At 45.1% G+C, this 17,204-nt stretch overlaps 1 protein-coding gene across 1 annotated transcript in view; it reads right to left on the bottom strand.

The window, feature by feature from the left end:
- The window catches only part of LOC135196229 (uncharacterized), a 233,984-nt gene that overhangs the window by 89,620 nt on the left and 127,160 nt on the right, over nucleotides 1-17,204 (bottom strand). Inside the window, exon 4 of the mRNA XM_064222877.1 lies at nucleotides 3,778-3,915. Within this exon, the coding sequence (XP_064078947.1) occupies nucleotides 3,778-3,915 (138 nt within the window). The remainder of the gene's footprint in view (nucleotides 1-3,777; nucleotides 3,916-17,204) is intronic.

Here is a 17,204-nt window from a genome sequence, read left to right as displayed (position 1 = left end):
AGGACATGCTTCCGACAATTCGTTCTGGCTGTGGCGAACTCAAACATGTCAGACTGAACCGTTTGTGTCAGTGACTTGGTGAGAAGCTTAAAGAGTGGCTCGGAACCGTAAGCAATGGTAGCCACTTCCGTCATGGCCATGGTGTTAATAGACCTGGCTAGCCTAGACTTGGCGTCAACTCCGCCTGAATGAGGCTGTCCGGAAGTCTAGGCAGCTTCTCACCAAACTGATCCATAGCACAGTCTGGTTTGAGTTTGCCGCCAAAAAGTGTTGGGCAGGTCTTCCCACAATTCTTTTCCGGGTTTTGAGGGAAAGGCAAAAAGGAATATGGGGGTTTGGGTCCGCTTCCTTTAGCTGTGGTTAACGACTCCCCCTTCTGGGCCGCTGGGATAGTGACCGTAGCGATTTTGGTAAGGAAGGGAAGCGGAGTTCCCTCTTCCATTGTGAAAATGGTGAAGGGACTCTTAAAAGGTTGAATCTTCGTGTTTGAACAATCCATGTCCTCTAAGCACCTGAGCCATTCTCTTTGAGCCTGGTCACGTGAATAGAGGACTGTCTCTTTAGGGACCTTGTCATCTCGCGTCATGGCTGCGTCAGTGAGTCTGGCGTAGCCAATGAACGTGGCTGTAGACCCTCCGGTAGAACTCGAAGTCCTCAATCCTTCGAGTACCACACTCCGGAATTGAAATAAGCCCGTCCTGGAAGGGGGCGTATGACGCCACCCTCCAGGGGTTATTCATAGAGAACGGAGGCAGAGAGTCATGAGGTGGAAGCTGAGCCATACCTGTGCCGAAAGGTGGGGGAGTAGCTAGAGGAGCCTGGCTAAGTTCGGCGATGATGTTATCCTGGGAGGTGATCCTGTCGGACAACCGGGAGAACATCGCTCCATACTGTTTTTGAGAGAACCCGACCAAATCCCCCATGTGTTGTAACAGACCAGCATTGGGATCCAAAGCCGGAGCTTTGCTGCGGAGGTGGTTGGGTAACTCTGGACAGGTACCAAGGGGAGAGGAGAAACGGCTGACTCCGCCGGAGTATGTGATCTCTCCTTGGAAGACCTACTCCTTGAGGATTTGGAGCCGGACCCAGAAGCTCTAGACCTCTCTGCTCCGGGGTTCGTAGCCGGAGACTTGCGAGATGTTGACGCCGACGAAGTCTTTTTGGACGACGACGACGTCTTGCTTAGGGTTTTCACAACCGTCTGTCCTTTGACCTTAGGTCTTACGGAAGCATCAGGAGAAGTATAAAGGAGCTCAGCTCCTGTAAAGCCTTGGAAGGAAGCTGGAGAGTTAGCAGGAGTAGAAGACCCAGTAGCGCCCAAGGGAAGCCCTTGGGCGTCCAACGTACCTACCTCGACCAACAGGTCGTCAACACCTACCATTGGTTCAATATTCAGATCCAGTGTCGCGACTTCCGACGAGATGTCTTGGCCTGGTTCACTCAACGAAGCGGCGAGCTGTTGCTGAATCGCCGCCATTAGTCGGGGGCTGCCTCTGCCGGGTCGACGTAACCCGTTGACTTGCCGCCGGGGAAGATTAGGACAGCCAACCTCTTCTCAAGAATGTAGGGCTGTCCCTTGGCGGCGTTCTTGCCAAAACCGCCGACCCAAGCCCTCAGGGTTGCCAGGGCGGTGTCTCTAACAGCGGGAGCCTGGAAGAGAGGGTATTTGTTAGTTTTAAGTTTAAACTTAAGATTAAAACTTAAGTAATAGGCTTAGTCTAAAAACATAGGGGATGCGAGATCCCATATAAAACAAGCTTAAGTTTAAAATAAGAGATTAAAATTAAACTTAAGAACTATAACCTTGTAGGGATTAGCGAACGGATGTTGGGAATACTTACCCGTGGCTAAGAGCTGGCTCCACCAGGATCGTAGCAAATAGTGCAGGTCTCGTGGAACCAGACTTGAAGATTCCCGTGCGGAGTCGCGCATGGAGCATGGGATCTGCAGACTTCATGCCCACAGGGGTCCTGGAGCATGGCATTGCATCCTGGATGCTCACAGTTGGTGGTCTGTAAGTGAAAAGATACATGAGCATCGTAAAAGATATCACTTACAGGCTAGAGGCTAAAAGAACTCCGCTGCATGCCGGAGCGCGAAAAAATTTTGGGCATAACCCCTCCCTTACCGCCTGAATAGGCTAGAACCCCGGAGAGATCCGGTGTGAGTAGGTAACGGAGGGATTTGGCTTAAGGTAGCTTAAATTAAACTTACTATAGTTTAAATTAAATACTAAACACTTAACCTAAAGCCATAGACGTAACCGGTATAATCCGGTGCGCGGCGGTGTTCGTGTCGCGATATCAGCGCGACGGGGTGGTTAGGAAAGACCAACTGTACGCCTGCAGTCCGCCCGCCAGGGTGAACTAGCACCTTTCCACGTGGATGCCGGAGCTCCGGTAAATTAAAGAGCACCAGTAAGCCGGAAAGGGCGAGAGGGCGAAAAACAGACTCGAGCTAGCAACGGAGCGACGGAGTAACGACGGAGGGGGGAAGGCCAGTCCCCCCTCCTTAGTCATCGAGCGCGCCGTGAAGCCAGAGAACGGTCGGGTCCAGTCTGGGTCTGTCCAGCCCCCCCTACTCCCTCCGCCTAGGGAGAGAGGGAGGCAGGCACGGGTATGTGGAGCGAGCGAGGACAGACCAACCCCCCCCCCCCCCCCCCCCCCGGCCCTATGGAAGAGCGGGAGGAAAGGTGACTGGACAGGCTGCCTGGCTGACTCCGTGATCACGTAGTGACCACGGAGCGGTAACATGCGAATACAATGAAACAATATAGCCTAGGATAAAGCAACCAACTAATCAGAGAGATGCTATAGAGAAGCAACCGAACTGAAGAGCGGAAGCAATAGTGGTGGATACCAATAATACATAACCTAGGCTACGTGAAATGCCAGACGCCGTAGGCTAACCTAAAATATAAAATAACCAAAAATCACTTAACGTAAAGAAAGAAAATAAATCAGTAGGAGAAAAAATCCAGGAGTGTACGACTAACCCGAAAGAAAGTCTACCACTCAAAGCTAGCCGGGGCCGATACTAAGAGCTGTGGCTAGGGTCTGGATGGAAGATGCCTACGCAAGGTGAAGAAGACATGCATGCATGACATAAACCCAGTAGGCTGGACCCCTAACATAAAATAGATAACTAACAACAGAGCGTAAGGAAATAAGGGAAGGTTCTGGGTATGGAAGACCAAGAACGAACCCGCCACGAGGCAGAACCATGCTGCCATGCTTCCGACCAAGAGCCCGTATTTATACCTAAAAAACGGCAAATACTGACTCAAGGACGGAAAAAACCCAATAGCAATAACAACTGATTACTTAACTTAGCTGCTGCGATGGCTGTACGCTCCATGACTAATAAATCCAAAATAGGGGCACAAAAAACACAGAGCAAATAAGGGCACGTGTGTACGCGGTGCGCTAACTGAAAAGGATGGCCACCAGAGGCGCAGCAGTCGGCAGCATGGGATGGAGTAGTAGTAGTTGCTGCCCACTCTGTGGGTCGGCTCCCCTCTAGTGGGGGTTTTGTAGTGGGAGATTTCTATTGGCAAGTGGTTCGTGGTAGTGGTCTCACTCGCCATAGTGTTCATACCGACACCCTCTTGGAGGGTGAGCGAGTCAGTAGTACTGACCTTTTCTTTATTTTATTTATTCTCTGGTATGTGTTAGTACATTTACCTTAGAAATAATGGATTAAAGGATATTTCGCGCAGCGACACGAACTGAGCCCAGAAATGATAGGAAGAATGAAAGCCATAATGTTTCAGCTTACCTCCTTAAACCATTTGTGGATGCTATTCCAAGGATCCTGAAGTAATGCATTACTGACTTCACTTGAAGGTGTTGAAGTTAAAATCATAACACCAATCTCCCTTCGGCTCCCTTGTGGTGTCTTGAGCTGATGTGCTGCCTGAATGAATAAATAATTTACCTAAAGTTTTTTCTCTTTCTGAATGAATACCCCCAAAATCAAATTCAAATTTCACAGCATCATCATCATATTTACAAATTTAAACCAGGCTGTCTATGTAAGGAGTTAAACACCCAAATTAAATATTAAAGTTAATCAGGAGTTATAACAATCTAAATTACTACAAACATTCTACGTATTTACAATAATTTTGATATATGCACTTTGATAAAAATAACTGACTTCTAGAAACTTATTTCATAGATAACAAAATGTTATACAGTAGATACTTTACAATATTAGACTTACAGTTAATTTACAGTACTATTCCAAAATTCAAAACAACTAAATTACTAAGGTATACAGAGAGGGGCTTGTCATGGTAATTGCTGTATAGCAAAGAAAGATAAAGGAAAGGAAAACGCATCTTCAAGTTCTGTAGCACGGGGGCTTTCTCGCATGTGTTGGAGGTGCCTGTTTTCAAGATGGTTCTAGAATCGTTGGGCATGTTGGGGAACGCGACAGGCGCCAAAGTGTCGAGAGAAAAGCCGCGATTTCTGATGCAATACGTTGTCTAGATTCTTCTAAGAAGTTCCGGTAATCTCGGGAGTCTGTGACGTTCACCATAGGCCCCGCACCCAGGTCACCGTATAAATATGACTGACGAAGTAGGGGAGATCAGAGATCATCAGTAAGAACCACAGATCAGATTATCAGTGAGAGATCTGCAGCAGAGATCGTCAGAGAGAGATAAGAGAAGAAGAAACCAACGAAGGATCAGAGAGGAAAAGTCGCTCGAGAGATGGTTGAATTCTGGTCAAGTCGTCGTCAGGAGTGGACGACCGAGGCATTTTGACATAGAGCAAGACTTCAGAGAAGAAACGTTTTACAAGAGGTTTTGGGGAGTTCCTGCCCTTCAAGTATCAAGAGTAGACATTGTTTTCTGCAATGCGGTGTCAAGAAGACGTCTGAAGTATAGTTCTCCTTTTGTGATGCCATAGCTTCGAGCATTAATTTCCGTCAGCTGAAACTTGTCAGCAAGTATTAACATTTCCTCACTGTTCCCCCCCTTTCACGCATTGTAAGATTTTGCTTTTTTTTATGTAAATAGGAGATACCATTCTGCATTTATCTTTGTTAGTAAGCTTGTAAATAAACCTTTGTTGTGTTAGTGTTTCTTTCTATATTCGTATCCCCAGTTTCAACTGTTGGTGTTGAAATCTTTTTGTTTATCATTATAACGAACTTGGAGCAGACCTCTATCAGTTCGTAACATTGTGGCGACCTTGCTTAGAATATATCCAGCACTTTAACAGTTTGAAACAGGGAGAATATAGAAAGAACCAGAATGAGTGAGATGGTGAAAGAGTTTATGGAGTCGGGTAAGCTTCTAGGTCTGGAGGGGAATGATCTCCGTGAGTATGTTGAAAAGAAAGAAAGAGAGCAGTATGAGAGAGATGAAAGAGCGGCTGAGAGAGAGGAAAGGGCAGCTGAGAGGGAAGTGCAGCAAGCGAGAGAAGCAATGAAAATACAGCAAGAGAGAGAAATGTTGGTAATGCAGCAGGAAGAAAGAAAGAACGTATGCATGAGCAGGAAGAAAGAGAGAAAGAACGTATGCACGAGTTGGAAATTGCGCGGTCAAGGCAAAGCACTCTTAACAGTCAGTCAGGCCAGGACGAAAACGGAGCTGATAGATTAGGTATCAGTGCAGTGTTGAAATTAGTACCAAAGTTTGATGAGGAAGATGTTACGACATATTTCATGTGTTTTGAGAAGTTAATGGAAAGAGCAGGTTCTCCTAAAGAAATGTGGACTTTATATTGTCAGTTTTGAGTGGTAGGGCATTGACTCAGTATAGTTGTATGTCTGAGGAGGAATGTGATGATTATGATATTGTGAAAGAAACTGTTCTTAGCGCGTACAGGTTAGTACCGGAGGCGTACCCTAAGAAATTTAGAAATTTGAGAAAGGATGAAAATATTACGTATGTAGAATACGGTAAGAAGTTAGAAAGGCTGATTTTTGATTGGTTAACTTCTGCTAAAGTTGAGGATTTTGATGCTTTGAAGAACTTAGTGTTGTTCGAAAACTTCAAAGATAACGTAGCCCCTGAGATTAAGCTTTATATAGAGGATAGGCGAGAAGTATCTTTTGCAGCAGCAACTAGGTTAGCTGACGAATATAGTCTAACTCATAATTTGAGTGTTAGTAAGAAACGAAAGGATCCTTTGTCTGGTAGAGTACAAAACAGTAAAGGTTTCAGTCCTAGTAATAGCAATGAGTAAAAGTAACTATTCCTGTTATACATGCGGAAAACCTGGTCATACGTCTAAGCTTTGTAAGAGTTAAGTGGCATCTAGTGGCTCAGAATTAACTTGTTTCCGATGTAATGGGAAAGGGCATTTAGCGAGAAATTGTGCAGTAGAAAGGAAGGACGGTAAGAAACCAGTGTCTCTAGTTAACCTTTCGTCAAGTAGGAATGATGTGATGAGAGAAACTAGGAAAAATTTTGGTGAATTTCTGTCAGAAGGCGTAGTTTCCTCTCTTGGAGGAGTAGATTCGAGAGAGGTGGTCTTGCTTCAAGACACAAGAGCTGCTATCTCACTGATTAGGAGAGAGTGTGCGCCAGACAGGGCAGAAATCAACATGGAAGAAAAAGTCATGTTAGGTGGATTTCCTAACACTTGTGTTCTTTGTCCTTTGTTGAAGTTGAACTTAGAAAGTCAGGTAGTGTAAGAAGTGAAACTTGCAGTTGTTGGCAGTTTGCCCGTTGATGGCGTTGACATTATTGTCGGTAATAACTTAGCTTTATCCAAGAATGTGAATCCTGTCGTGAGTGATATTCCAGTGCCTGAAATGGTAGTAACTAGGTCAGGCTTAGATACAGACATAGACTACGGTCATAATTTGTTCGTGGATTCGAACGAGTGAGAGTTCGTGGATTCGAACGAGAGTGAGTTCGTGGATTTGAACATGAGTGAGTTCGTGGATTCGAACGAGTGTGATAGAGGTAGCAAGGTTGATCTTGGCATGAGTGTGGCTGAGAAGCTTGACTCTATTGTTGACAGTGATAGCCAAACGGAAGGTGTAGCTGTCGTGGGTAACGTAGTAAATGTACCGGTATCTAGTACTAGTTACGGTGATGAATTAGGCCCTAACTTTTTGGATAAGGATGAGCTAGTCAAGTTGCAGAGAGAGTATGAGACACTAACCCAAATTTTTTAATGTGAGCTGGATGATGATCTCGATGATGTGTGTAAGGAAACTTTTTGTTTAAAGGACGAAGTTTTATGTCGTTATGTTTGTCCTAAGTCAGGTAGTAAAGGGGAAATCACCGAACAATTAGTGGTTCATAGGAAGTTTCGTGAGCTAGTGTTGAAGTTAGCACATGATGAACAAGGACATTTAGGAGTAAATAAAACTTTCAGGTGTATTAGTAGGCCGTACTTTTGACCTAAAATGAGAAGTGACGTGAAGAGGTATATTTTAAGCTGTCATAAATATCAAATTGCCGGGAAACCGATTCAAGTAATTCCCAGAGTTCCGTTGTGTAATATTCCTTCGGTAGGCGAACCTTTTGAGAATGTAGGTATTGTTATGGTCGGACCTTTGCCTAGAAGTAAGGGTAGAGAAGATTGCACAACTAATCTAGAGTATTATAAAAACAATTAAAGGGATGTTTGGCAACTAGCAGAGGAGAATGGAAGTCAAGGGGAAACTAAAGGGAAACATGATCTTAGAGCAAAAGAGAGAAGTTTGTGTGTAAGAGATAAAGTTTTAATACTAGTCCAGAAAGAAGGTCCCTTTTCACCTTATAAGTTCAAAGGTCCTTTATCAGTGTTAGAGGAGAGGGAAAATACACATTATGGAATTAATGTGGGTAAGAGTAGAGCAAAGGCAATGAATGTAAACTTGCTTCAGAATTATAAAGAACACCCCGTACCATGGCCACCGCCAGTGTTCTATGTGACAGTGTTACTGAGAGAAATTAGTTTTGAGAAAACGCAAGAGGTGTTTTAGCATTTCAAAGTTTTAATCAGAGTTCAGAAAAGGGAAAAGGTAAGAGGAAAGGATAATGTGATTGCTACTATAGCCTCTCTAGAGTTTTCAGAATGAGTAGCCTAATGACCGTTTTCTATTTTGGCACGAGTGGTTGAGTGGATGAAGAAGTGTTAAAGCTTTATGCAGAATTGTCCCCCTGCTGTTTAATTCTTGTTTCTCTTTGGAAAAAAATAAAATCAGTTGATTTCATTTTTTTCTCTTTTTTGGGGAGGACGTGTCATGGTAATTGCTGTATAGCAAAGAAAGATAAAGGAAAGGAAAACGCATCTTCGAGAAGTTCTGCAGCATGGGGGCTTTCGAGCATGTGTTGGAGGTGCCTGTTCTCATGATGGTTCTAGAATCGTTGGGCATGTTGGGGAACACAACAGGCGCCGAAGTGTCGTGAGAAACGCCGCGATTTCTGATGCAATACGTTGTCTAGATTCTTCTAAGAAGTTCCGGTAATCTCAGGAGTCTGTGACGTTCGCTGTAGGCCCCGCACCCAGGTCACCGTATAAATATGACTGACGAAGTAGGGGAGATCAGAGATCATCAGTAAGAACCACAGATCAGATTATCAGTGAGAGATCAGCAGCAGAGATCGTCAGAGAGAGATAAGAGAAGAAGGAACCAACGAAGGATCAGAGAGGAAAAGTTGCTCGAGAGATGGTTGAATTCTGGTCAAGTCGTCGTCAGGAGTGGACGACCGAGGCATTTTGACGTAGAGCAAGACTTCAGAGAAGAAACGTTTTACAAGAGGTTTTGGGGAGTTTCTGCCCTTCAAGTATCAAGAGTAGACATTGTTTTCTGCAATGCGGTGTCAAGAAGACGTCTGAAGTATAGTTCTCCTTTTGTGAAGCCATCGCTTCGAACATTAATTTCCGTCAGCTGAAACTTGCCAGCAAGTACTAACATTTCCTCACTGTTCCCCCCTTTCATGCATTGTAAGATTTTGCTTTTTTTTATGTAAATAGGAGATACCATTCTGCATTTATCTTTGTTAGTAAGCTTGTAAATAAACCTTTGTTGTGTTAGTGTTTCTTTCTATATTCGTATCCCCAGTTTGAACTGTTGGTGTTGAAATCTTTTTGTTTATCATTATAACAAACTTGGAGCGGACCTCTCTCGGTTCGTAACAGGGCTGCCAAACCAAAATTGATCACTCTCTCCATTTCCTGAGTCTAAAGTTCTCCAATGCTTTTCAAGTATGAGTAACTGTAAAAGTGAAATTTAAATATAGAATACTAACATCTAGTCAGCCTTAAAAGATTGATAGTTTCATCAATTTTAGCATTTGTGTGATTAAAACTTTTAAATACTACAAGGGTCCATAAGTAGACATTCCCGATACAATACAGTATGGGTGTCATGTTATTAGCACCATGCATTACATATGAAAAGAAGTCTTTCCATCGACATACATCTGGGTAAGACATTAACAAAAAACAAGAGAACTAAGGCTGATACTGCAGAACCATGGTCACCAACAGAGAAAGGTCTAGCAAATCTGATATTGTGTCATCTTGACATGAGCAAAAGTGGTCCTACAACTCTTGGTTGAAGTAGGTTAGTAATCCCTTGATTATCCACATATGCACTATCAGCAACTTACCACAAGCACTGCAGCTCCCCCAAAAATCTGTCAGTACAGCGTTCTCCAATGACGAAATTAATGTTGCATATACAAAATGCAAAGACCTGATACCAGAAAACATTCTCCAGGAGCAATCCATGAAAAACTTATCCTGTCACAAGAAAATATCATATATCACTAACTGGCTAAGGACCTGCTCAGTGGCAATCTATGCCGATGACCTTTAGAATCAACCTCCAAAGGGGCTTACTGATCTAAGCCTGCCTGCAGTGTACCATACGGCAGAAAATGCCTTTCTAACAGCCAAATTCCTCACAGAAAAAATGGAAAAAACTGAAAAAATTGAGGAAACAATTGAGGAAACAAATGATAAATTTTCCCGAATCTGGGACGGGATCAAACAATTACATTAATCACTAAACAGACTTAAATCTGTGGAAACAAATAACAATTTCTCACATATCTAGGATGCAATTAAAGGAGTGCAGGAATTATTAAACAATCGTACAGCAAGCCACCAGACTCCTTTGAATGTAGCATCTATTATTTCCTCGCCTCCCAGCAACATGAGAGGAGTGAGAGAGAGACATGAGGTCAAGATGGCCATACAAACCCACCCAAGTGGGAACTGCTCCCCCCTCCCTTGGATGATGCACCTACATCACCTAAAGTGCACCACCATATTTGCATTCTTGAGATTCACAGACTCACATATTAGCGGATTTCTCTATGGTCCCCTTGTATTCGCGGGGGTTGAGTACTCAAACCCCCCTTCGAATAGCTCACACCCACGATTAGTTTGAACTCCCCTCGTAACATGCTTATATCTGCCTATATGGAAAGTTCAAATACCAAATGTATACTTGAAGTATCATCCTACATCAAATATACTATTGAATTGATATTAATATAATTTCAAAGTCATCTCAAACATTTTACTACAGTAGTACCTCGTGATACGAAATTAATCCGTTCCGAGGCGCCCTTCGTATCATGAGGTTTTCGTATCTTGGACCACATTTTACATGTAAAATGGCTAATCCGTTCCAAGCCCTCCAAAAACACCCCAGTAAATTTCATAATACAGCTAAATTGACCTATAAACAATGAAATACTACAACAATTTGGACCATTCAATACCTAACTTAATAACGAAATGCAAATTAACCTGTAAATAGAGTGTATTAGTGTACATGGTATACAAGAAAAGGGATTTTGACGAAGGAAAAATCTATTTCTGGGCAAGGGCCCGTGTCCCCCAGTGAAATCCCACCCTTCTCTTGTACCCCCCTCTTTTTTGGCCCAAGCTTGGGTGCTAACTACAGGTATGACGTCAGAGGCACTAGCCGTAACGGTAGCAAAGAGTGGGCCTTAGGTCGGCTCCTCTTTAGTACGTATAGGGATTTTGAAGAAGGATGAATCTAAATGGCAAAGGACCTCTGGTAGTGGTTTCACTCGCCCCAGAAACCATACCGACACCTTTAAATAAGGTGAGCGAGCCAGAATATTCTGGCATTTCCATATTAGCTTTTTTCTCTGGTATGTTAGCAATAATTTACCTTAGAAATGTGTGCTTAAGGGACATTTCACTGGGCGACACGGGCCCTTGCCCAGAAATAGATTTTTCCTTCGTCAAAATCCCTTTTCTGGGCTCAGGTGTCGCTACGTGAAATAGTACCAGAGAAATGGTCACATAAGCTTGGAATAATGAAGTACACAAGGAATATGTAGGATAAATAAAAAACAATTAAGGTTAATTGCCATAATCTAAGGATAAAGTTACGAACAGAGTAACAAGGGTAATTGAAACTTTAACAGTAAATATAATACAAAATGGTTTACCTTAAAAGTAACTAGAATGTTAACTTAAACTGTGACTGATCCTAAGAACAAAATACAAGGAAATATCACAATATATACAACATGTGGCATCCAAGGTACAAAAAGGCTACATGGTGGCAGAGCCACTGTAAAAATGTCAGCAAGACAGGTAGAAAGGAGATCTAGATTAAACTACTTACTACTCCTCAAGCAGTGTCAGGAGAAACTGTGTTTCCTGCTGCCACTGCTGGAAATTTAAGTGCTTCTAAGGACTTCGTTTAAATACTGTCGGAGATTTCCACCCTGTGTACTTCTTCAGATCATCAAAATTCATATGTTGGAAGTAGTTAATAGAGGTAACAACTGCCCTAATGTTATGTACACGAGGGAAGGACTCTGGGTTGGCTTGTTTAATGAAATATATTTGTTGTCTAATTCCTTTAAAGGAAATAGTGCCACCTTTTTCCTTCATAAATAAAGGGCCTGAAGATCTTAGGGCCGTTCTATTTAGGTATGCTCTTAGGGTAGTAACTGGACATAAGGACGGGTCCTGTGGAAGTGGGAGAATTTTCCATGGGTCCCACCTATCTAGTGGGTCCTCATTTTTAGCTAGAAATTGACGATCTGGAGAAAGTAGTACTTCTCCTGAAGGGAGAAACTCTATATGACCAGAGTCTCTAGATAGAGCCGACAGTTCAGATACCCTGGCTCCTGAGGCCAGACTTAAAAGGAATAATGTTTTCCTCAGGAGGGGTAAAAAGTCACAAGAGTCATTATTAGTGTCTGAGGCTAATTTGAGGACATCATTTAAGAACCATGACACAGACTTGGGCCTCTCTGATGGCCTGAGTCTAGCGCAGGCCTTAGGGATAGATGAAAAATAAGAGTCTGTTAGGTCTATTTTGAATCCAAACTGGAAGATTTTCTTAAGTCTACCTGCAGAGACTCATTGACTGGTTGAGGTCTTACTTCCTCTGCCTCCTCTGAAGCCTCTGCCTCTTGAGAGAACTCTAGAGCCAGCTCTCTGCCGGTAAGCACCTCTGGCTCTGCTACCCCTTGCGTGTCTGTTATAGCCTCGAAACGCCCCTTGTGTTTCAAAGGAGGCGTTGAAGGCTGGGGAAGTCACAAGGGCAGCCGAACTCGAAGGCTGTTGAATCAGTTGACTCTGCAGCAGAACAAACTGCTGTTGTGATTGTGCCTTAGATGTCAAAGGCTTGCTCATCTGGAAGACAGGAACTGCCTGTACCACTGTTTGAGACTGAGAGGTCTGGAAAGGCTGATACTTCCTAGGCCTCTTCCTACTTTTGGTTTGTGGTCCGGGGGTCTCGAACTTCCTTTTGAAGGGAAGTCCCCAGCGGACATGAAGGTTCTGGTTAGCCCTAGCTGCCTCCCTGAGGACGCTGTTAACCACGTCCTCAGGAAAGAGGTTGGCCCCCCAGATCAAGGCCTTTATGAGCTTGTTTGGCTCATACCTGATGGAGGCATTAGCAGACATGCTTCCTGCAGGCTCATCTAGCCACTGTGAAATCATACAGGTCCGATTGATAAGCCTGCAGCAGCGACTTCGTCAGGACCCGCAGTAGAGGCTCCTTTGCAAAGACAGAAGCTGTCAACTCTGCAGTGGTGACTGAGTTAATTGACCTGCTCAGCCTACATCTTGCTTCGAATTCCGCCTTAATCATGGTGTCCGGAATTCTAGGCAAAAGTTCACTGAATTGTATGGAGGCACACTCCGGGTCGAGTTTGCCCACCGTGAACGTTGCCGGAGCACCAGCCCAACACTCCAGATCTCCGGGAAAGAGCAAAGAGGTAGCCTCCATCTCTTTTAGCTGAGGCATGGGTTTGTCCTCCATTACGGCTTGCAGTGTCAATTCTGCGATCTTTGATGTGCAAGGAGTCAGGACGCTATCCGGCGCTAAAAACATGGTATAGCAACCTTTGTGGAGTGTCAACTTGGTGTTGACGCACTCCCATTCCATAAGGATGCGGACCCATGCCAACTGAGCCTGATCTCAGTCTCTTTCGGGACCTTGTCTACCCTGACCAACGCTTCCTTGGCTAGTCTAGCATAGCCCGGGAAGGGGAATTGTAGGCCCGGCGGGAAGAACTCATAGTCTTCCACGGGTCGGGTTCCGCAACCCTCAATTGTAAGCCTGCCCTCTGAAAATGGAGCATGTAGAGCCAACCGCCATGAGTTGCTATTCTCAAACGGTGGGAGCTTGGATGCGTCCAGCACCACAAAGGACTGCGGTGTGCTTCCAGACTGGAGAAATCCGGTCACCAATTCCTCCTGGGCTTGTAATCTTTGGGTCAGAGACAGGATGGACTGTCCGGATGTCTCTAGACCCGAGGCGAGTTGAGTGGACATCGATTGAAGTCTCAAGTCCACTACTTCGCTCATCTTCTGCATGAGAAGAGGGGCGAAAGCCTCTTGGTCGAAGCCGAACTCCGTCGGTCTGGCTTTAGAAGACTTAGCTCTTGACCCCTTGGATGGGGGAGTAGTTTTGGCTGAGGAAGTTGAAGGCTTGGGGGCCAATGACGACCTGGTGGAGCCTCCCAGGGAAGGCTTGGCTGGTCTAATCGCCTTCGGCAGAGACTTCGTCTTCAAGGTTTTCACCTTGGGGATTACCGAGCCCGACCTATTCCAAAGGGTCGTGGACTTCCCAGGGAAGCCCTGAAAGGAAGAGGAAGAAGGAGTTGGGCTGAAAGAGAGAGCGTTAGCCCCATGACTACCTGCCTCACTCACCTCCCTACCTTCCTCCTGGTCCTCGATGGCCATGGGCTCCCGGTGCAGACTGATGGCCGCCACCTCCTCCGTCATGTCATCGCACAAGCCCTCTTGGTCCTCCAGGGGGGCTTGGGTCTCCTGGCGGATCCACTCTATGATGGGAGCCGCTACCTCCGCCACTACTGCTGCCGAAACCTTGGCATTCGGGTAGAGGAGGGAGCACATCTCCTCTGACAGCACGTAGGGTTGGCCAGCTCCCATGTTCCTCCCAAACCCACCTACCCAGGCCTTAAGGGTCGACATCAAGGAGGCCTGAGCGTCAGATCAACCTGTAAGAGATAATCAAATCAGGTTCCCCAGTGTCGGGGACTTTTCCTCGTTATCTAGTTTGACTATTCACAATTGATAAGTGTAACATAGAATTCAGAGTAACAATGAGGCGAGGATGCTACCTACCGACTCATCTGTTACTTTCCTAACTAGGCCGTAACACACCATGCAAGGTTCTGGGCGCCAGACCACACGTCCCTCCAGGTGGATGGCGCAGCTGGCATGAGACCGGTTTATACAGGACGGCTGGGCACCCCACCTCCTGGCAGCGAACCATCTGTAAGTTGGAAAAATATGTGAGTATCGTCAAATAATGCCGCCGGAGTTATTTCCGGCGGTATGTGTACACTTAAACTAGTTACTTAACCAGAACAGGGAAACAAGGCAAAACCTAAGCCTGAGTCTGATCGTACCGAGTAGAGTAGTAATTCCCAACCAATTGGAAGGGCATTCTCTGAGCCCAGTTCCGCCCCCACCGGAGTGGGCAGCAGCGATAACATAGAAGACGGAAAACAGAGTGGCGAGAACAACGGTGCGTAGAACTCCGGTGTGTACATCCTGGCGCATGTGATGGTAGACCACACTCCGCCAGAATAAACACAGGCCCGGAGACACATACCAACAGAAGCTACATAATAAATTTCTTAATATTAAGCTCTGAATGTCTCCGCCTACTCCAGAATCCATAATCTCGTTATCACAATGGCTATAACCGGCGGGGTTGGCCTGATACGAGCAAAACAGGGAAAATAGGTAAAACCTAAGCCTGAGTCTGATCGCACCGGAGAAGAGTAGCAGTTCCAAGTCAATTAGAAACGCATCTCTAAGCCTAGTTCCGCCCCCACTGGAGTGGGAAAGCAGCGATAACACTAGAGAAGTACGGAAAACAGAGCGGCGGAGCAGTGGTACATAAATTCCGGCGTATAGCCTCCTGGCGGGTGTGATGGTAGACCACACCTCACCAGAAAAAACACAGGCCTGGAGACATACCAACAGAGATTACATAAACTACTAATCCCCCAATCTCCTCCGACTAATCCCCAGGACCGTGCTCTACGCTCTGGCTGATGTTCATCGGTAGGATTACTTGGGCCACGAACTAACAAAGCAGCGCCGGAACGATTCCGGGATGGGGGGGTGTGTGTGTGTGTGTGTGTGTGTGTGGTGTCTGGAGGAGAGTGGACGGAGACCCGTGATCGCCTGGCCACCAGCAAACCAAATCCAGGTGAATACCACTTCTCGGGGGAAGATGTTTTAAACTAGCCTACTACTAAAGGGGGGCAGAAGAACGTAGGCCAACTGACACCCTAAAGGGGGCAATGGCCCTGGCTACACTCAACAAAATTCAATTCATAAAATAATTGATGAGGAATTATTGGAAGTACTGACGAAAAAGGGGAGAAAACCGCACCCAGTTAAGATCCCAGCCTAACCCTCCGAAATCAGTACAGATCCAGTCAGGTAGGCTAGGATGGCTTCTATAAGGACGTCACAAAGAGGATGCCTAGAACATAACTCAAACCTCCAAAATCGAATCTACTGATCTGGTCAGGTAAGATAGGCCTAGCCCCTACATACGTAACAAGAGAGGAACTCTCTAGTCCTGGGGCCACCTCCAAGCAAACATATCTGCCTGGTCGGGTTGGGGGTACAAGGAGCCACTAAGGGTGGTGGGATATACTCAGCCCGCCTAGCCTACCCTCAAAATCCAAAACCTAGCCTAGGTCTGGTCGGATAGGCTAGGGAAGGACAATCGTGAAGAACTTCCAACCTCATCAAATAGCAATACAGGTAGTCCCCAGGTTACGACGGGGGTTCCGTTCTTGAGGCGCGTTGTAACCCAAAAATTGTCGTAAGCCGGAACATCATCAAAAATCCTTAGAAAACCTTACTTTTAATGCTTTGGGTGCATTGAAAACTATGTAAACTGCATTCTTATTGCATTTTTCATCAAAAACCTTAAAATATTGATTATTTTGCATTTTTGGTGTCATATTTCTTCTGCCAGATGAGCATTGTAGGCGTTGTAACCCTGGAAATAATTTCTGATGAATATAATTGAAAAGCACCTTAACCTCGGAACGTCGTAGGCCGACCCGTCGTAACCCCGGGGACTGCCTGTACAAGATTATAATCGAAACTAAACTAGAAATATACGTGCATGAGCACCGCGAATGAATGAGGAATCTTCACCTCTAAAACTAAACTGGCGTACCACTAGGCAAGCCTAGGACGCCTAAAACACAATACTCGTGCATAACGTAGTATGAAGCATATCACCGAACGCAAGAAAGGGAACCAACACGCTCCTGAGGGACTGATGATAACGAAAAAGGCTCTATAAAAGGCTAATAACGTAAGGATCAAACCGTAACAAACAAAGCTCTCAGTATACGTCAGGAGCGAGACGGGCCCTACAATAGGCTAATAATGTAAGGATCAAACCGTAAAAAACAAGGCTCTCAGTATTCGTCACGAGCGAGAATGACGATAAAGAAAACGAAAACCGTAGCCTATACAGAGAAGTGCCAAATGGTGAATAAAATACACAGCGAGATAAAATTCTGATATAATCGCGCACGCTGCCAACCATGCATCAAAAATGGCGGATCGTAAGAGCGTCATACCCGGCTCCCAAGAACAAGACTCTTAAAATAAGGACCAAATATGGATGCATTGTTGCCCCAAAGTTTTCAAAAACAATAAATGGAATACTCAGCTTAGATGAAGAAGCTTCTTGGTCAAGGGAAGACATGATGCTTCGCAAAAAACACT

Source organism: Macrobrachium nipponense, chromosome 17 (genome assembly GCF_015104395.2).
Source record: "Macrobrachium nipponense isolate FS-2020 chromosome 17, ASM1510439v2, whole genome shotgun sequence".
Classification (NCBI taxonomy): Eukaryota; Metazoa; Arthropoda; class Malacostraca; order Decapoda; family Palaemonidae; genus Macrobrachium; species Macrobrachium nipponense.
Note: the sequence above shows the minus strand (reverse complement) of the source record. Positions and strands in the feature narration are given on the sequence as shown.